Source organism: Microplitis demolitor, chromosome 2, assembly GCF_026212275.2.
Source record: "Microplitis demolitor isolate Queensland-Clemson2020A chromosome 2, iyMicDemo2.1a, whole genome shotgun sequence".
In the NCBI taxonomy this organism is placed as follows: Eukaryota; Metazoa; Arthropoda; class Insecta; order Hymenoptera; family Braconidae; genus Microplitis; species Microplitis demolitor.
This window is the reverse complement of record NC_068546.1, coordinates 20,242,264-20,262,275: the sequence shown is the minus strand read 5'-3', so window position 1 is coordinate 20,262,275 and position 20,012 is coordinate 20,242,264. Positions and strand designations below refer to the sequence as shown.

Here is a 20,012-nt window from a genome sequence, read left to right as displayed (position 1 = left end):
TGTGTACATGTGATTAAAAACCAAAAAGGAAATGGCGGCGCCACAGTCGCACGACGCGATCCGGTATAATGTCTCCGGTACTGCCGTTTGCGTCCCTGGCGTCGCAATAAAATTTTGCACGGAACATAATCCCCGGGGAAACGAGTGCCATCAAGTGAATGAGTAACAATATCTTAGTATATGTAAAAAAAAATTTTTAACACAAGAGTTAGTCTCACGTCTAAACTACATAAATTTTATCAGGTAGTACAATATATATTCATATATATAGTTAACTAACTATAAAAAAAATAATAATAACAGTAATAATTATAAAAGCGTCGTATAAAATATACGGCAATAGATAAATTATATTATAATAAAGCCGCGAATATTTGATAGATAGAAAGTGAACGCCAACGTGTGCTGGGGATATATATTCTTAAGGTGGGAAGTGAGAGCCATCTTGGAGAAGAGGATACACAACAGGGAAACGGATCGCCATCGAGCGGCACGATGGCATCATATCACGATAATAAAAGCTGCTTTGTGTCGTGGATTATTCTCTACTAAAAGTTTTAGATTTATTAATTATCAAGACAATAAATAATACGACCAGTGGATTATTTTTTCGACGTTTTTTTTTTTTATTTTACAATAATATTTATTAAGGTGAGTTTAATAGTTTATTTTTTTTTTAATTCCCAGTTTACTTACTAGTTATTTACGCCACTGGCCGCGTTTTCAATTATTTCTATCACTCTTTCCCTCGGAAATTTGTCGCCTTTTTGTTATCACCGTTCTACAATCCACATATATTATATATTATATATATGATATATAATAAGTTTTTGTACAGCAAGTTTATGCGGGAATCGGTTTAATTCGAATTCGATTTAATATGTGCTCTATATATGTATATTCATTTTTTGTGTTCACGTGTAGAGAAATAATAGAGGGCTCGGGTTTTTTTTTTATTTTTTGAAATTATTGTTTGGAGTCTGAGTACTTGTGTTTTTATTTTTTTTTTTACTTTTTGTTCTTTAGATTTAACTGTGAGGAAATTCACAGTGTAATACTTCAAGATGGAAGGCGGCGATGGTTCTGCGGTAGTCAACAATCCTGCTGTTATCAAAGGTTAATATTTTTTATGATTACTATTTATTTTAAATTAATTGAGGGTAATTTTGATTGTTCACTTGGAGATTCTAGGGATAGAATGAATTGTTGGATAATTTTTAATTGTTGATTGATAATTAATTGTTGTTTTATTTTTTAGCTGCGCAAGAAGAGATAGGAAGACTTGATGTCCTGGTATGCGGACACTGTCATTTGGTATTTCATTTCGTTGAAGAATTCCAAGAGCATCGTAATAAAGAGGGCGCTTGCACTAAAACATCACACTTTCGTGATAATGGAAATGTTAGTATTTTATTATTAATTTAAATAATGAGAAAAAACAAATGACTGCAAGGTGGACGCGAAATTGGAAAGTTAGAAATTGAGAGGGAATTTCATGCAACTGGGAAATATGAAAATGGCGGGGAATTTAAAAAAGTATCAGGGAATTTTATGCAACCGGGAAATATGGAAATGTCAGGGAATTTTTGAAAGTATCAGAGAATTTTATGCAACAGAGAAATATGGAAATGCCAGAGAAGTTCGAAAAGTATCAAGGAATGGAATGCAATTGGAAAATATGGAAATGTCCGGGAATTTCTAAGAAAACCATCGAAAAAAAAATTTTCAAAATTTTTGCTCGTCTTAAAAACGGTCTACGGGCTTCAATAAATTTTTTTCGATAATTATGATTGGCTTTTGATTACTCCGGAATCATGCATAATAAAAAAATTTAAAGATCAGATCAGAAAACTGGACACTTGAAGCTACAATTTGTCTTTTTTGTTTTTGTTGTACGAGCATTTTCCTTCGAGTTACAACCTGGGGAAAATCACTTAAAAATTTACAATTTTTTTAATATCCCTTAATTTTTGTGACTAGTGTATTTTTAATTTATTTTAATCATTAAATTTCTTATTAAATATTTTAACTTACATATTTTTAACATCGAGTAATCAAAAGTCCGCCTTATTAATTTAAAAACTTTAAATATCAATCCTACGAATAAAATTCTAAATCAGGGAAAAACGTGCAAAACTTTACTGTAAATCCGGGAAATAGGGAATTTCAAAATCAGTTCTTTGTGGCCCCCGTGACTATTTTCTTTATTGCTTTCATTAATAATAAATTTAATAATTTTATTTTTTCAGAATGAACAGAAAGCCCAAGTCTGGGCGTTTTTACTGTGGAAAGACACACAAATACAACAAGAAACAACTGATAAAGATTCAGTTACTTCATGGAAATTGTATCAGAAGTGGTGTAAAATGGAGCAGCATGTTCGGGAAACATGGATCACCGCTGGCAGAACTATTCAAGCGTTTACTAAGATCAATAACGCTAAAATGACAGACATTAGACCACAAAATACCGATGGTAAATTGATTAAAAATTTAATTAGACTTCTAATTAATGTTAAAATAAATCTTAATCATATTTTAATTGATTATTTATTTTATTTAAGGTATGAAACAACAAATAATACGGAAAGTAATTCGTAATGGCCAGCCAGAAGAGTCTACTGAAGCTAAAAAAGAAGTTGTAAAGACCGAAGTAAAGACAGAGACATCAGAGTCAGCTCCAACAACAACGACACCGATCTCAACACCGACTCAAATTAAAAAAGTTATTCAAACCCGACCTAAGGCTTTTGTCAAACCTCGAGTCAGGCCGGGCAAGGCACCAACTGACGGAGATGAACCCAATGATGAAGAATTTGCTGTTGAAAAAATAATGGCCAAACGTTACAACACCAAGAAACGCTGCGCTGAATATTATTTGAAATGGGAAGGCTACACTCCTGAGTACAATACTTGGGAATCTGCTGACGTTGTGTCGTCATGTAAATTTTTGTTAGAAGAATTCGAGCGTAATTTAGCCAAGCAAAAAGAAATGAAAGAATTGAAAGCACAGCAAATGGCACAACAGCAGCAGCAACAGCAGCAGCAGACGACTAAAATAATAACCAGGACAGTGCCGCAGAAGACTATCATCAAAGCGGAACCGAGTACACCAGGACCGAGTTCTGCTGCACAAATAACACGTCCGATGCGGTCAAGTAAGTCGAAGGCTATGGATCAAGTAAAGCAATGGTGTGGATCCATGAAAGAGGAAGAAAATGAACTGCTGGGTAAACGCCGAGCTGATTTAACTGACAGTGACTCAGATACAACTGCAGCTAAACGACCAAAAGGGGAGATGGGTAGTGACGAGGAGTGGACTGGTGAGTCTGAGGAAGAACGTATAGCTGCTTCAGGGCGCAGTGACGTCATTCAACGTGCGTTCAATCGCGCCAACGCTCAGTCCAATGGTAACAACAAAACTTCTGTATCAAGTACTGACCTGGCAACTTCTCTCGGTCTCCAGTCGCCAGATCCTACCAAATCTTCTACTCATCAGTCACCAGTTCTCGTCGCTAATGCCAAAGGAGTTGTAAAAGTCGATCCCAAACAAATGCCGAACTTGGCATCCGGTGTTTACGTCATGTCCAAGAAGGAAGGGATCATCAAACTCGATTCTTCGCCAGGTGCTAAACCTATGAAAAGCAATCAAGGTGTCCTTATGGTACAGAATCGCGAATCTACTGTAGTACGAAGACAAGTGATAACGCAGTCGCAGGCAAACTCAATTACGCCTGTCAAAGTTGTCTCTAAGCCTGACGGTAGTCAGGTTGTTACACAAATGAAAGTGATCTCAAAACAAGTACCGGCTAAACCACGGCCGTCATTAGGACCTAAGGCTGAGCCAGTTAAAATTCAACCTAAACCAGACCCTACGCAGCTCCAACAGATTCATGTGGTGACTGCGGTACAAAATCCAATAGGCATGCAGCCAAGAATGACTACAAATGTGCGACCGACGACAATTCAACAGCAGCAAAAGACACCTGATGGACGTCCACTGCTTCCCAGACCGACAGTCCGTGGTCAAGCGCCAACTAGTGTCCTTGGTATTGGGTCTATTCGTAGTCCTGTACGTGCACCAGCGCCAAGGCTTCAAACACCACAGACACGTACCCCGATGCAGAAGCGCATCATGTCCAGCTCACCCCAAGCAACAATAAGTCCTAATCAACAGGCTCAAATACGTGCTAAATATATTGCAGCACCTGGTCCGGTTGTGAAAACTGTCAGTCCAGCTCAAGCTAAACAGTCGCCTAAAGTAATACCTGGTAATAAACCACCGCAGTCACTAATTTCACCGCAGCAAAAAATTCTCATGGCTAAAAGAAAGACTCAAGAAATAACTTCTCAAGGTGTTAAGACTCCAGTAAAAACAATGGTTGCAAATACGAAACCGCCAATGGGACGTGGACGTGGTAAAATAACAACAACAGCAGCAGCAGCAGTTCCAGCACCGGGTAAACCCAAGGAAACAAAAATTGTCGAGAGCGATGGACTACACATGGAATTTCAGGAAGTAGGGAGTGAAGAGAGCAGTGATGAAGCAGGACCTGATGTTTCATCAGAGGCCGATAATGTATGTAATATTCCGCAGAATCCACCAGAGAGTCCAGAGAGGCCGTTCACACTCTGCCCGCTGACTGGACGAATCATCGGTGAGGATGGAGAACCAGTTGCCGAGCCGGAACAATCAACGCCCAATACATCGACAGTCGACACAACTGCTGCAGCTTCAATTACAGGTACAACTGTTACAGCAACCACCTCATCAACCGAGAGCATGGACACATCAACGACCACAACGACGACAACAGCCGAGTTAGTTTTACCCTCGTTAGAATCACTGACAGAGACAAATAGTATAATGCGCGTTGAAATGAGCCCAGGTGGAACAACAGGTACGATTGTACAAGCTAGCACTGATCCATCAGCCCAATTAAGTCTTGCAGGGGTAACAATAGCACCGGATCTTCCATGTCTGGACGATACAGCGACCACTTCCGTTACAGCAGTACAGCCAACAGTTTCACTCACCGAGTCAATATCTTCGGAGTCTGCGGCAACGACGGCTGGGTTGACTGGTACGATAGTAACTAGCACAGCTTCAACTGTCACTCATGTTAAGCAGGAAATAAAGGAGGAGGCGAAAGTAGTTGCCGATGATGGGACAAATGTCGTAACAATAACGGGGGAGGATGGTGTTGTATACCAAGTTGCAGGTCACGCTGAAGACGGACAGACATTGCTGGTGACACGTGGTGCCGATGGAGAGCAGCAGTGCGTCTACGTCACGACTGAACAGCAGGGTGATGAGGGTTCTGTTCTTACTCTTGATCACGCTGTCGCTGAAGCTGTTGCCCAGCTAATGCCCGATCAGGTAAATCTCGCGCCCCAGTTCTACGTCAAAGAGGGCGAAGGTGAGGCCGCCGATAATCAAATGGTCATGTCTATTATGGATAACTCAGCTGCGGGGGCTGTTGGTACCCAAGAAGACTCTGACGGCCAAGCTCAAGTCGTTGCTCAGGTTGTACAAGCTGATGAACCTACGCCAGGTAAAATTTTATTTTGACTCAAGAAAAGTTTTCCTTGTCCTCAGAAATTTTTTTTTTTTTTCAATTGAAAATACAGAAAATTTCTCAGGACAAGTAAAAATTTTTTTTCTGTGTAGGTTTATTTAGTAATTAATTAATTAAATATTAAAAAAAATTTTTTTTTACTACAGGTGGTACCAGGCGAGTTGTTCTCTTACTTCCGGATGGTAATTTAATGATGACTGAAGTCGACGAAGAACAGTATGCTGCTTTAGAGCTCGACAAATGAGTCTAAAGTGTTTTTTTTAATAATTAAAAAGAAATAAAAAAATTTTATATATACATATATATAGATATACATATATATTTATATATAATACTGAACATGATAAACTTGGATTGAGTTTAATAATTGTTGTAAGAGTTAACGTCCATCAAAACTAAAAGTATGAGAATTAATAAACAAATAAATATTAATTACAATATTAATTACATAAAAATGGGATAGAAAATAAAAATAAAAAATGATTATTAATGTATATATGTAAGAATCGTTAGCTCTGTACGACAATTGATAATATCACGTTATGAGACTCGCTTTTTATCAGCTAAATAATTAAATGATGTAAAGACGCTAAAAAACAGAAAACATTTAATAGATCGAGCAAGTAACAATTCAATTTAAATTGTGACTAATAATTAAAATAAATTGACAAAAATAAGAAGAAGAAAAACATTCAACATTGATAAGTTTACATAATTATAAGTTTAAAATAAATAAATTGTATTTTAGAAATTTCAGTATGTAATGACAAACCGCTCTTATATATTTTACTTTTCACATTAAAAAGGAAAAATAAACTTGTAATTGCAAATATATTTGCATTGCTATAGATCATAACACATAATTAATTATTAAATTTAATTACTAAGCTATTCACATACTTCACATTTAAATTTAATCACGTAAAAAAACAATAGATGTAATAAAAAAAAAGTACAGTTATTTTAAACGATAAATGATTTTTAGCTATAATATAAAAATAATAATGATAATTATAAATAAAAATAAAAAATAATCACCTGGAATTTTATATTTTACAATTGTAAGAGAGCTACACAATACACTTAGTTAAAAATTTTAATTAATTCATTAATTAATTGATTGATTGATTATTATTAAAATTATTTTAGTCGCACCAATGAACAAAACTATTGGGAAAAAAATAATTGAAGAATTAATAATAATTAAAAATAGTAGATTAAGTACAAGAGAATGGAAGGGGGGTTGGTATGAAACCAATTAAATTTTTGTTAATTTTTATTTCAAAAAAAGACGGAGATCTTTTTTAAAAAATCTCAAATTCGTGATTAGTTGGCTCTCGTGGGAGATAATTATAATTAAGTAATAATTAAAATTAATTAAGTGTGTACTCAATTTATCAATCTCTTATTTCTTCAATGTCGTGTTACCCCGATGAATGATTGATTAATTAATTAATAAAAATAGTTAAGGAAATGAGCGAATGATATTTGAATAAATGATTAAATATTAATTAATAATTATGGGGTAATGACATTCGTATAATGTAAGAGTCCAATAAAAAAAATACGTTCTTACACGAAATAATATTTTTAATTAGTTTTAATTAATTAAATATTATTATTATTTTATAAATATATTAATAAATTAAGTATTTTATTTTATATATTATTTATTATTTGTAATATATAACAATTGATAAACGTTTTTTTTTATTACTTTTATTTTCGCGTTAATATGGAGTCTGATGGTAAATTAAATGAAGTAATTAATTGCATTGAAGATGAATTTAATTGGATGAATAACGTAAATATCCGGGGATTAATTGAAGAAATTTTTAAAGATTTTTTAAGTGACACGGATTTAAGTGAAGTTGATACTGAGGTACATTTTTTTTTTATCAACTAATTCGTTGATTAATTAGTTTTATTTATTTTAATTATTCTTACAGGAGTTCGATAATTATAAACAATCGATTGAAGAAATAAATAACGCGAGGAAAATAATCGCTGCTGGATATCGAACTGATGATGGAGATGTAATTAAATCAGATAAATTTATGATTTATCCGGATGACTTAGTATTAATTAAGAAGAAGTTAGAAGTGGATATAAGTCCCAAGAGTATGGAAGTTGAAGAAAATTTACGGGAGAGATCACGTAGAGGAAGAGAATTGAAAATAAAATCGAGTAATCGATCAAGTTTAACTCAGCCGGTGTAAGTTTTTAATTAATGAGACCGTAATTTGGAAGACTAATGATTACTTGATTAGATAAATTATTTAGACGCAGTATTCTGAGAATAATGGAACCGAAAAAAATAATAGTTGCCACGCCGGTGGAAATTACGTTTAATAATTACCAATTAAACAAACTCTACAAAGTTAATTATATTTTTTTAATCATATTAATTAGTTATTAGGGGTGTGCGAATCAGATCGAATCAAGTAATTCGAATTATTTGTCAATTTTTAAATTATTTTATACAAATCCAGAAAATTTTGTAATTATTCGTAAATTTTCGAATTATTTGTCAATTTTAAAAGTACCTGCAAGTTTTTGAATAATTTGTAAATTATTCGGTACAAATTAAGAAAATTTTTGAATTATTCGTAAATAATGCTCGAACTATTTTTCAACTTTAAAAGTATTTGATAGTTTTTGAATTATTCGTAACTTTTCGAATTATTTGTCAATTTTAGAAGTATCTGAAAATTTTTGAATTATTCGTAAATTTTCGAATTATTTGTCAATTTTGAAAGTATTTGATATAAGTCCAGAAAATTCTATTCAAAGAAAATTTTACAATTGTTCGTAAATTTTGAATAATTTGAAAATTTTTAAATAATTTAGAAAGTTTCAAATTATCTGTATATTTATAAATAATTCGAAAACTTACAAATTATTCGACAATCTACGAATAATTTTAAAATATTCGAATTATTTGAAAGTTCCAATTGATTCGTTCGATTCGATTCGATACGAATAATTCGTAATTTCGAACTATTCGCTTTTACTAGTTATCATTCTTTAATGAAGTTAAAAAAAAAATAAGTAATTTTAATTGATTGTAGAAAAAAGCAGTCATTAAAAATGTAAGTAACGTTTTAGCAAGGTATCAAGTAGACAAAAGACCAGAAGGTTCTAAATTCCGTGTCATAATTTCTACATCACGAGGAGAAAAAGAACATTTAGCTCCGGGAATGCAAGCCTTTATAATTATTTATTTTAAATCGGAACTTCCGGACGAGTATACAGAACAAGTAAACATTCGTGTGCAAAATGGAAAATCAATCGTTATTAATCTTCATGCTTATCGAGATTGCCCAGTGCTTGAAAGTAAAATAATTGTCTAATTAATTTTATCAATTAAAAGTTTTATTATCCAATTTTTAATTATTTTTATAGTAACAAATATTTACGATCCATGTTTATGTCTAACTTCAAAAACTTTAACGCCGACAACTGATGTCTCCAATGAAATTTTATCAGTTAAATTTATTTTAATTAATCGCCGCCAATTTTTATCATTAAGTAATTTATTAATCTTTTATTTTAGTGGAATAATTATATAAAAAATTTAGACAATGATAATTTCAATTGTGACCCAATGATTGAAACAGAATTAGAATGTGGGAAATGTTTTGTTGGAGAAGAAATAAATATTAAGTTGCAGGTAAAAAATAATGGAGGTGATGGTAAATTTTTTTTAATCAATGAAATTGATTGGTATACTATGAATATTAATGTGAGTATTGATATATAGTTTTTTTTTATTGTTTTTTATGTTTATTATTTATTAGTTATTCTTTTAAAAATACTATTATTTTAAAGAACATCACGGAAGACAATGTTGTCATGTTAGGTTGTTTCAATATTTCGCCTGCTTATTTTATACTCCAACGAAATGAAATACTTATTTTAAATATTTTTTTTACCCCAAGTACACATGGAATGCATGTTGATAAGCTTTTAATTATCTGTGATAATTATTCGATTAAATTATTAGATATACTTGGCGATGGGATTTTGTTTGAACAAGATTTTATTCAGTTTAAATATGTATGGTTTTTTGTTTTTAAAGGGAGGCCACTAGTGTGACCGCCTGAGAAAGAAATAGGAGAACTGGAAGTTCATGGTATGGAGAAACATATAAAAGAAGCTCATGGTGGCCACATTTATGGAAAACCTGGAAATGTCAGGGAATTATAAATATACTGAAAACATCAGGGAAAAGTCAGGGAATTTCGTCACAAATGGAAAAATTTTTACTTTCTTTTCTTTTGACTGAAAAAAATCCGATAAATTTTTTTTCTGTCAAAACTGTTCAAAAAGTGGCGCAGCGCGAATGCGATTGTAATAACATTTAAAAAAAAAATTAGTAGAAATTGATTCCAATAGCGAAAAAATGAAGCAGTTTGAATTAAAAAGGCTGCTAGAAAAAAAAAGTCTTAGTAGAAACCAATCGTCAGGAACTACAAGCTATTAACATACATATTGACAAGTTGAAAAACCAAAAACATAAAAAGTATACATAAGTATTGAACCAATAAGTTTCATTATATTTATTATTCGCGTACTTGATTAATATTTTATTAATATTCTATAAAACGTTCTTATTTACGAAATTTATTCTAGTGAAAATGAAAAATTTATTTATATTTTATTATAGAGTAAGTTATATAAGAACAAAGATTTAAAATAAATAAATAATTATTCATTTAATAAATAAAAAAAACGTATGAACATTGGCAAATAATAAAATAAAGTTTCATTTAACGACAATGATTGATTATTTATCGAACTAACTTATAGCATTTTATTTTGAATTAAATAAATATTTCCAATGATTTAATATTGCTACCTATGGTCAGGGAATTTTTTAATTATTTCACTGGAATATCTGGAGAAGTCAGGGAATTTCAGTTTCCAAAATCTGTGGTCACCATGAAGCTGCAATAAGAATCAAATTGGATGGTTTGTTTTCAAGTTACAACCAGCAATTTTTAAAAATGTAGTTTTGAGAACAGATGAGCGGCTGTAACCCGCAAAAACTATTCGAGATATCCACTTTAAATTCTACTATGTTATTTTTGAACGCATAGATTATCGGTATATGTGAAAAAAGTTAATTTTCTCAAAATTTCTCACTTGTGGTCTCTCATAAATAGTAATTTTTAATAAAATAATTTTAAAATTTATAAAATTAATTTTTAGAAAGAAAACAGTAGCGATGAACAGCTAATTGGTAATTGGCTTATCGATTTAGGAGTAGTTGATTCGAAAAATAATTTTGTACTGTTTAGCATTACAAATTTATGGTAATAATACTAATTACATTGATAATAAATATATAATAAATTATTATTATCATTTGATTAAATTTAAAATAAATAAAGTGAATTAGAGATATATTACTATTGGAAAAAAAATAATTCAAGATACAATAACGATGAAAATGAATCGTTGAGTGATTTCCCATTGGATTCAATTAAAATAGATTCGATCAGTGGCCTCTTTTCTCCTTCATCAACCCAACAATTCACACTCACAATCGATACGATAAATTTAGACGGTGGAAATTATCATACTGAATTACAGTTGTTTATAATCAGTCAATTAAAGCCTATAATTTATTTATAATTATGAAATTCCGGGGCTCTGCGTATTTTTAAACTAAAAATATTATTTTTAATTTTTTTAAACGTCAATCTGTTGGCTCTATTTTATCTATGTACCAATGAATTGTTTAAAAAATTAATTAGAATTTCCTCTGATTTATTATCAATTTTTTTCCGGTCGCTCATTAATTATTTGAAAAAATTTTATAAATATATGTATATATACATATTTTTTTTTATTAATCTATAGATGAGCATGTGGGAAAAAAATAAATAAATATTTATGGGATAAAAAATAAGCTAAGCCACGTAATTGCATAGTTTTCAAATATTTCATTTATATTTTTAAATTTTTTAAATTTTATTTATTAGACTTTTTTTAGAAGACATTCCTGCATCAGCAATTACTACAAATAAATTGTTAATTTATGGCTGCAGTAATAAACGTCGTAAATGTATGAACGTAAGTGTTTATTGAAATTACTAATTGACGTATAAGTCTCAATTATCGACACTATAACAAGCGTGTTAGACATCATAATTAATTTATTATTCAATATTAATTTATTTTAAATGTATTTTAATTGATTCCTCTGCTAATTAAACCAATCGTTTTTACTATTAGTGATTTAAATTTTCAAATAAATATTAGTATTTTATAAACGTTATAGACATCTGATGATGCTGATAGTAGCAGACATTACAATTTTTTTTTCTTTTCACCGAAAAAATATCTGCTAAAAGACTTAAAATAAGTGATGACAAAAAGTAAATTACAAATAATTGTCGAATAAGTCTTTATCAAAAAGATTTTTTAATTGAAATTACTTTTTTAAGATGAAAAGGGAATGATACTGAAGTCAATCAACGTCCAATAATTTAAAAAAATATTTGAAAAAATTGCACCGATAGTTTATTAAACTTTCTACATGTGCATATTTTTATTTATTTATTTTTTTTAATTAAGTCGTTGAAAAAAAATTTGAATATTCTTAACTCTCTGCTAACTTCAGAATCATGAAAAAAGAACACAAATTTTCTATGACTCCTAAGACCAACATCTAAATATTTTATTTACATAAAAAAACTTGGCTTTGAAACTAAAAAAAATTGTCTTGTCTTTTCAAAAGACATATCTTTGGCATTTTAAAGTTGTTTTTTCATTAATTGGCAAGTAACTTGTTTGAAAAACCACTAAAATTGTCGAATATTTACTACCGTCAGTATCATGATGTCTTAGAAGAAAATTTGTCTGACGTCTGCTACATTCATACATAAAATTTATGATCCTGAAGTTAGCAGACAATTAAAAATTTTTTGATTTTTTTCTTCAACAATTTGAATTTAAAAATAAAAAAAAAAACTAAAAATATGCGCATGTAGAAAATTTTAAAAACTAAAGGTGCAATTCTTTAAAATATTTTTTTTGTAATTTATTAGTTTGTTAAGAATTCAAAAATTATCTGACGTCAGCCAACTTCAGTATCATTAAAATTTATTAATTTTTTCAAATTTTACTTGACAATTTATTTAACAATAAATTTAAAAATATTTATATTTATTATTATAGTCGATTGATGTTTGCATTGGCCATATTGAAGTACATGGAAAAATTAATTAAAACTCATTATCAGTTACAAAACACCATAAAACCAATTTAAAGTTTTCTATAAACAAATTTATTAAACAACGAAGAATATAACCTTCAATTATTCAAATTATCCGCATCTTCATCATCATATTTTCGAATTAACGATTCTCATGTCCTAAAAAAAGTTTAAGAATCAAATTAATTAAATTCTCCATAAATAATAACAATGAAAAAAAAAGAACACACCGACCATACCAACAGAGCTTGAAACAAAAGTAACTTCAGCACATTGCCGTAATTTAAAACCGAGTCGCTACAATGATATCGAGGTCGAGAAATCACTTCTAACAAAATTCTCTACAGTCTCCGGCCAATCAGGGTGCGGACGAGGTCACAGTCAGGAAGTAACTAGTGTATATATATGTTGCAAAAGTTAATACTACGTAATATAACTATATATATTCATAGTTTATGCATACCAACAACTCGAGTTTTTATACGTGAGTTAGTGCATGAGTGTCATATTCTCGTTCCCGTCATTGTCGTTTTCCCCGATAAAAAGGTCACTAACAAATTTCCCTGTCATCCTCTCAGCCAACCAGCATAAACAAAACACCACCTGTAAACACACCTGAGTTTACTCATTTTTATTTTATTAATATATTTATAATAATCATAATAATAATAATAACAACAATTTTAATTTATCAGGTGAGGAAAATTATATAAATTTTAATTTATTTATTGGAGTACTTAAAGAAATAATTTATTTTATGTTGCTAGTGAGTTAATATTAAAAAGGAAGAGAGAGAAAGTTTGAATAAAATATATAAATATAAATTGTATGACTAAAGTGAACTCCCGGTGTTGCTTTCCGTGATCACTGTGTCGTGCTGAGAGTGATAAAAGTCTAAGGGGATATCCTACAAGCACACTATTTATAATAGTAATAATAATTATTATTATTAATCATTAAGTGCTACGCAGATTAATTGAACGTAATGACGATGTAACGACAATGACTCCTTGGTAACTGTCAGTGTTTAAATTTAAAAGGGTTAAAAAATAAATTAAAAAGTTAATCGGGTTAAATAATTTAAAATTGTTGGTATAAAAGTTTTTCAATCATGTATAGACAAAGTGTTCGATAAAAGTTAATTGGATTGTCAGGAAGTATTTTTTTTATCATCATACTGAAGATCAGAAGTAGTGAAATCAGTATCAAGATCAAGATCACGATCTTGAGTAGAGTAGAGGATTTCTAATAGTGGATATCGTGGTCTAGTGGATCACGATAAGAGATAAGATTTAAAATTTGAACTGTTTAAAGTTTTGAGGAGATTTTAAATAAGATACGGGTGAGTGTAAGACGTCGGTTAATTCGCCGCTGTGGCTACTGGCCGCAGCGGTGCCGTCAACAACGCAGACACTTTAAAATTTAAAGGTTTTTTTGGTGAAAAGTCCTCGATTTTTTTGGGTACTGGTTTACAGCAAACGGACGACAGTATTATTTATTATTTTAGTGATAATAAATTAAGTTATTTATCAACATGGCGGATCTTGAAGCTGTTCTCGCTGATGTCAGCTATCTTATGGCTATGGAGAAGAGTAAATGTACTCCAGCAGCACGAGCTAGCAAGAAAATAGTCCTTCCAGATCCTAGGTATTTATTTATTTATTTATGAATCTTTATCAGTGTCATTATTTATTTACTAAGGTACCACGTTTTTTTTGGAAATACTCCTGATTTATTGCCTTAGATAAGGCAGTAAAAGTAACAAAGCTCTCCATTATCTGCTCAAAGTTAATGAGCTTAATTTTTTATAAGCAGGAAATACTTATGTAGGAAGTCAAATATTATGTTTACAAACAATTGTCCCGGAGCATCGATCCTACTAAAATTGGGGCGTTTGACCCCCCGGCCACTCTGTCTCTCCCTCTCTTGCCTTTTTTTAAACTCAGACTATATATTTTTTTTTACAAAAAAAGTTAAAAAAAATTCATCCATTTATTCATTCATTCATTAACATTTTTTTTTTTTATTTTGGTATTTGATCGAGAGTTGATCTTTAAATGTATGAACCAGAAAAAAGAAGTTGAGTAAACTAATAAAAAAATTTTAATTTAAGCTGTGCGAAGTAAAGCAAAGAGAAATTGACTCGGTCGCGTTTAAATATTCATTGAGACATTTAAATGCGGAAAATGGAATTTAATTTGTTTGCTTTGGTTTATTTTTAATGAGACAAATAAAGAGGAGTAGCATAACAAGATTGTTTAAAATTAAGTACAAGTTTCACACACAAATAGTACAAGCCAAGCGTCGGCTTGCTAACAAATGACCCGTGTAATCTTGTCCCATCAAAATCTAAAGGGTCTTACGTGTTAATAGAGAACCTTTGTAACATACTAAAGTTTATTACTTTAATGTTATTTAATGCATTCAGTCATGAACATATCGCTGAGTTTGCGCGATGGTAATTAATTTATTTTTCAAAATTCAACGAGTGATGAAAAATTTTTAATTCATTACCGGAAGATAATCTCAAATTTTTTTGAATTTTAAATTGAAAATTTAAGCGTTTATGGATGAGTGTGAAAGTAGCCGCCAGACAAATTTAAACTTGTTAATAAATGGAGTAAATGATTGATAAAGTAAAACTTTCAAAAAATGGGCATTTAAAAAATTTTGAAATTAATAAGTGCATTTTTTATAAATATTTTTTTAAAAATTATTTACTCTATTTATTTATAATTTTAAATTTTTCTGATGGCTACATTCACACTCGTTTTTATTATAGTAAAATTAGCAGAAATTTGAAATTAAAAATTAATGAAAAAACAATATTTCTAAAAAATGCACGTGCCAAAAATTTCATAAACTATAAGTGCAATTTTTCAAAATATCTTTTTGTAAAAAAAAAATAAAAAAATTTTTAAATATCTGCTAACTTTATTGTCATTCGTTTTTTGTGATTCTAAAGTTGGGACAATTTAAAATTTTTTGATTTTTTTTATCAAATCAATTACAAAAAAAAAAAAAAAAACTAAAAAAATGCACATGTAGAAAATAAAAAAAGCTACAGGTGCAATTTTTTTAAATATTTTTTTTTTTTTCATAATTTGTTTTGAAAAAAAATTTTTAAATTATTAGACAGCTTCAGTGTCATAAATTTTCTTAGGACCAGAAAAAATTTTTTGGCTCAAAATTTATTTTCGCTCCAAGAATTTTTTTGTCACTTTCAAATTTGAAAAATTTATTGTACCAAGAAATCTTTTTTTCTGTGTGATAGATGTTTAATTTTTTTAAGCTTAAAATTACTTTTATTAAAGATCCAAAAATTAACTTATATACCGTAAGATTTGTATCTATTTCGGTATTTAAAAAATTGACCCTGACTGGGGCTTAAAAAAAGGTATCAGTCGGTGGCGCGGATGATTTCATTTAGACACTTTACCGGAAATCATCAAAGCTAACAAGATCTTTAATAAGTGTGTCGTCGCTAAAAATAAAACATTAATCTGTAAAAGTTGATATTTTTTTTTTTAAATTATTTATTAACTGTACATTTTAAACGTATTATTATTTTTTAACTTCTCACGGAAACCAGCGATTAAAAAAAATCAACTTACAATTATTCAGTATTTCTCAATGAAAATTTATGAGTTAATTAAAAAAAAAAACATTGAATATTTAATATCATGTAATTAGACTGTCACTTTACTTGGGACTTGGGCCTCTGGTGTCATATCGTTCACAATTTATCAGCTCAGGATTTAAACTAAACCTCAGCTAAGAAGACTGACCTGGACACTAGTGGATTGTTTTGAATCTCGTGTCAAATAGATTAGCACTCGCCTCTCTATCTTCATACCATCAATTTAACCGAGCCATCATCGGATTTAAATACCATTTTATTTGTCTACTCCTAAAATTCTAGTGATTTCTTACTGCAGCAAACTTTGAAAATTAAAAAGGCGTTTACAAAATTTAAAAACAGAACGGCCTCTTATGATATAAATAAGAATGTGAGTACGTAACAATAAAGTACAAAAAAAATTAAAATTTAATGGAGCATATTATGGAAGCATAAAAAAAATGAATAAGAAGAGGAGCAAGAATAAAAGTACGCAAGCGCGAAAAGGTCATTGCAGAGTAATCCCACCTTCTCTGGGAACGAGGCACCCACCTACCAACGTCTTTTTCCATCACTCTAATGTCCTGTGCATCGAGCTACATCGCTTGGAAATTGGAGACACTATCAAACCCTTTGAAATATGTTCCTAGGATTTAAACGTCATCTAGACCCACACAGACACAAACTTGTGTTGTGGAGCCAGCTCCATGTTACTGATGAAGATGTTAATTTATTATAAACACTCCTACGTCTGGTGTCATCTATATCTACAACATATTATACAGACTCAGGTCTTTATCTTTGTCTTAGTCGTTTACGAGTAAATGTGACATTAGCCTCTCGCAGACAAATTGCATTTTAATATCCCATCTCTATGCACAGTATACACATTGATGATTACAATGATGACGATGACGGTCTTCTACCTCTGCCTTTTATACTCATTATATATGCATATATATCAACCTACCGCTTAACTTATCATCAGTGTACTCCATTCTACTTAAAAATATTTTTTACCCTCTACATATTAATTCTACACCTGTATATATTTACTACGTACTTGCGACTACGAATATATTACCCGCGTGATATTTTATCCAGACATTTATCAAAGGCTCTATGGAATTAATCTAGGTCTATAAGGTCCTGGACTTTTATTATTATCAAGGATACTGAGATTTTGTCATCAACTCAAGGCTTTTAAATTATTAATTTATACAGCAACGAAAATAAATTTTTGTAATGGATATGAGTAGAAAAAAAATCACTATTGTGTCGGTTAATGTTGAGCTGTGAAGTATAAAAGAATTTATGTATTATATATTTATGTCGTATTTTCTTTTACTATGGAAGATAAATAACATGAATGACATAATCAACGGTATGTAGTATTTCACATATAGGTATGTGTAAACAGACATTATATATATGTGTGTGTATATATATATGAATGGAGGAGAAAAACAAATCAATACTATGGGGAGAGAAGTTATTGGTCCTCTGATACACTGAAAATAAGCAAATTCTTGTCAATAGACTGATAATAAGAGAATAAAGTGATATATCAAGATCATGGTTTCAATAGATACTAATTCACTTTAACTTATTAATTATCATTGGTTATTTAAATATTTAATTATAGTAATTTACTTAGAGCTTTTGGTTTTAATATTTACCCCACGTTTCTGAGGTAATCTCTGGATGAAAGGGAACTTTTTTTTTTTTTTTTTATTAAAAATAAAGACATGGGTCTGATTTTCTAGACATAATAAATGTCATTCTGGAGATGAATAGATATTTTTTTTAACAGATTTATATAAAAAAATTTTAAAGTTAATAAGAAGGGCAGAATAAATTCCTGTAGTAGTTTCGATATTATTATTACTTTTTTTTAATATAACTTAAGAAAAGCATCTGAGCTTAAATCAATCAAAAGCATTCAGAAACTTAGTTTCCGCTTTCAAATAACAGATTTATGAGCTTTCGTATTTTTTTTCATTGACTGATAATTTTAAGCCAGTTATTTTTTTTTTTGCTTTATTATTTAATAAAATGAAAATAAATTGACGCAGATAAATTTAAAAAAGGGAAATTGAAGCTCAAATGGGGTTAAAAAAATTTTAAATGTAAAAAAAAGTTAAATACTGTTAAATTTGTTTGAAGTTTTTTTTGAAAAATAATTCAAATAGTTTTTTTACTCCGTACGTTCATTATTTTACTGGGATATTAATGGTTATATTTATGTAATAGGAAATATGGGAGGTGTGTTGGTATACTAGAAGACTTATGAGCATAAAAAAATCTAGAGGAAAAAAAATAATTTTAAGTGACGGAAATACCGTGAGAGAAGAAAAATAATGTTTGAAAATGATAATTAAATTTTTCTATTCACTATTTTTTATTTTGGTGAAAGGAAACTTCTGCTCTGTTATTTGACTTGTCGATTTTTTTAAACATTGAGTTTTCCTGCCATTCTAGCAAAAGAAAAAAAATATTGAAACAGAGTTTTTTTATTTTTATTAATCGCCGTAAAATAAACGCGTTAAAAAAGCAACTTTATAGTTTTACTATTTTAGATAGCAATCAAGTGTCAGGAGTTCGTCAAATATTTAAACATTTGAAACAACAATTTTTTAAGAAGTAAATACTTTGTCATCAGTTAAGTTTTATGCTGCAGTTATTGTAGATCATTTTTGTTCGGTATAATAATTTTCCATGGTGGCCACATTTATGGAAAAACTGGAAATGTCAGGGAACTATAAATATACTGGAAAAATCAGGGAAAAGTCAGGGAATTTCGTCACAAATGGAAAAATTTTTACTTTCTTTTCTTTTGACTGAAAAAATCCGATAATTTTTTTTCTGTCAAAACTGTTCAAAAAGTGGCGCGGCACGAATGCGATTCTAATACCATTTTGAAAAAAAAATTAGTAGAAATTGATTCTAGTAGCAAAAAAATGAAGCAGTTTGAATTAAAAAGGCTACTAGAAAAAAAAAGTCTTAGTAGAAACCAATCGTCAGGAACTACAAGCTATTAACATACATATTGACAAGTTAAAAAACCAAAAACATTAAAAGTATACGTAAGTATTGAACTAATGAGTTTCACTATATTTATTATTCGCGTACTTGATTAATATTTTATTAATATTCTATAAAACGTTCTTATTTATGAAATTTATTCTAGTGAAAATGAAAAATTTATATATATTTTATTATAGAGTAAGTTATATAAAAACATAGATTGAAAATAAAAAATAAATAATTATTTATTTAATAAATAAAAAAAACCTATGAAAATTGACAAATAATAAAATAAAGTTTCATTTAACGACAATGGTTGTTTATTTATTGAACTGACTTATAGCATTTTATTTTGAATTAAATAAATATTTCCAATGATATAATATTACCACATATAGCCAGGGAATTTTGCAATCATTTCACTGGAATATCTGGAAAAGTCAGGGAATTTCAGTTTCAAAAATCTGTGGTCACCATGTTTTCAAAAAATCATTATGATATGAAAGGTCACTATAAAAATATTATCAACTCAAAAAGTACTAGTGTGTTGAGATGAAGTTGAA

General features: G+C 29.8%; 3 protein-coding genes across 10 annotated transcripts in view; all 3 read left to right on the top strand.

Moving 5' to 3' along the window:
- Positions 1–58: 58 nt before the first annotated feature.
- Positions 59–7,156, top strand: LOC103575166 (serine-rich adhesin for platelets). Of its 3 annotated transcripts, XM_053743105.1 has the most exons (8): positions 59–243; positions 382–651; positions 1,027–1,116; positions 1,259–1,401; positions 2,250–2,475; positions 2,564–4,518; positions 4,597–5,554; positions 5,725–7,156. In XM_053743105.1, exons 3-8 carry the CDS (start codon positions 1,065–1,067, stop codon positions 5,820–5,822), a joined length of 3,432 nt encoding a protein of 1,143 aa, XP_053599080.1. In that variant the 5' UTR covers positions 59–243; positions 382–651; positions 1,027–1,064; the 3' UTR covers positions 5,823–7,156. The 3 variants fall into 3 exon arrangements, with proteins under 3 accessions (XP_053599080.1, XP_053599079.1, XP_053599078.1); XM_053743104.1 differs by having other exon boundaries at positions 386–651; positions 2,564–5,554; XM_053743103.1 differs by having other exon boundaries at positions 2,564–5,554.
- Positions 7,157–7,568: 412 nt separating this feature from the next.
- Positions 7,569–12,859, top strand: LOC103575168 (deleted in lung and esophageal cancer protein 1). Of its 4 annotated transcripts, none has more exons than XM_014444540.2 (9): positions 7,569–7,958; positions 8,650–8,914; positions 8,984–9,066; positions 9,135–9,323; positions 9,410–9,637; positions 10,793–10,896; positions 10,975–11,175; positions 11,569–11,659; positions 12,767–12,859. In XM_014444540.2, the coding sequence occupies exons 1-9, from the start codon at positions 7,881–7,883 to the stop codon at positions 12,815–12,817; spliced, it is 1,290 nt and encodes a 429-aa protein (XP_014300026.1). In that variant the 5' UTR covers positions 7,569–7,880; the 3' UTR covers positions 12,818–12,859. The 4 variants fall into 4 exon arrangements, with proteins under 4 accessions (XP_014300026.1, XP_008553066.1, XP_008553065.1 ...); XM_014444541.2 differs by having other exon boundaries at positions 7,889–8,022; positions 8,687–8,914; XM_008554844.1 differs by lacking the exon at positions 12,767–12,859 and having other exon boundaries at positions 10,975–11,150; positions 11,569–11,657.
- Positions 12,860–13,147: 288 nt separating this feature from the next.
- The window catches only part of LOC103575167 (G protein-coupled receptor kinase 1), a 28,090-nt gene continuing 21,225 nt past the window's right edge, over positions 13,148–20,012 (top strand). For 2 of the 3 annotated variants that reach the window (XM_008554841.3, XM_008554839.2), the window contains exon 1: positions 13,148–14,450. In XM_008554841.3, coding sequence (XP_008553063.1) covers positions 14,338–14,450 — 113 coding nt within the window. In that variant the 5' untranslated portion in view covers positions 13,148–14,337. The remainder of the gene's footprint in view (positions 14,451–20,012) is intronic. The other variant, XM_008554840.3, reaches the window with a different exon arrangement.

What these genes read in the sequence shown, in the direction of transcription:
- LOC103575166 (XM_053743104.1), top strand. Translation starts at nt 1,065, where the DNA reads ATGGAAGGCGGCGATGGTTCTGCGGTAGTCAACAATCCTGCTGTTATC. An exon ending in TAGACCACAAAATACCGATG is followed by an intron (nt 2,476 to 2,563) that starts GTAAATTGATTA and finishes ATTTTATTTAAG; the next exon opens with GTATGAAACAACAAATAATA. An exon ending in AGCTGATGAACCTACGCCAG is followed by an intron (nt 5,555 to 5,724) that starts GTAAAATTTTAT and finishes TTTTTACTACAG; the next exon opens with GTGGTACCAGGCGAGTTGTT.
- LOC103575168 (XM_014444540.2), top strand. Translation starts at nt 7,881, where the DNA reads ATGGAACCGAAAAAAATAATAGTTGCCACGCCGGTGGAAATTACGTTT. An exon ending in GGTATACTATGAATATTAAT is followed by an intron (nt 9,324 to 9,409) that starts GTGAGTATTGAT and finishes ATTATTTTAAAG; the next exon opens with AACATCACGGAAGACAATGT. An exon ending in AATTATCATACTGAATTACA is followed by an intron (nt 11,176 to 11,568) that starts GTTGTTTATAAT and finishes TTTATTTATTAG; the next exon opens with ACTTTTTTTAGAAGACATTC.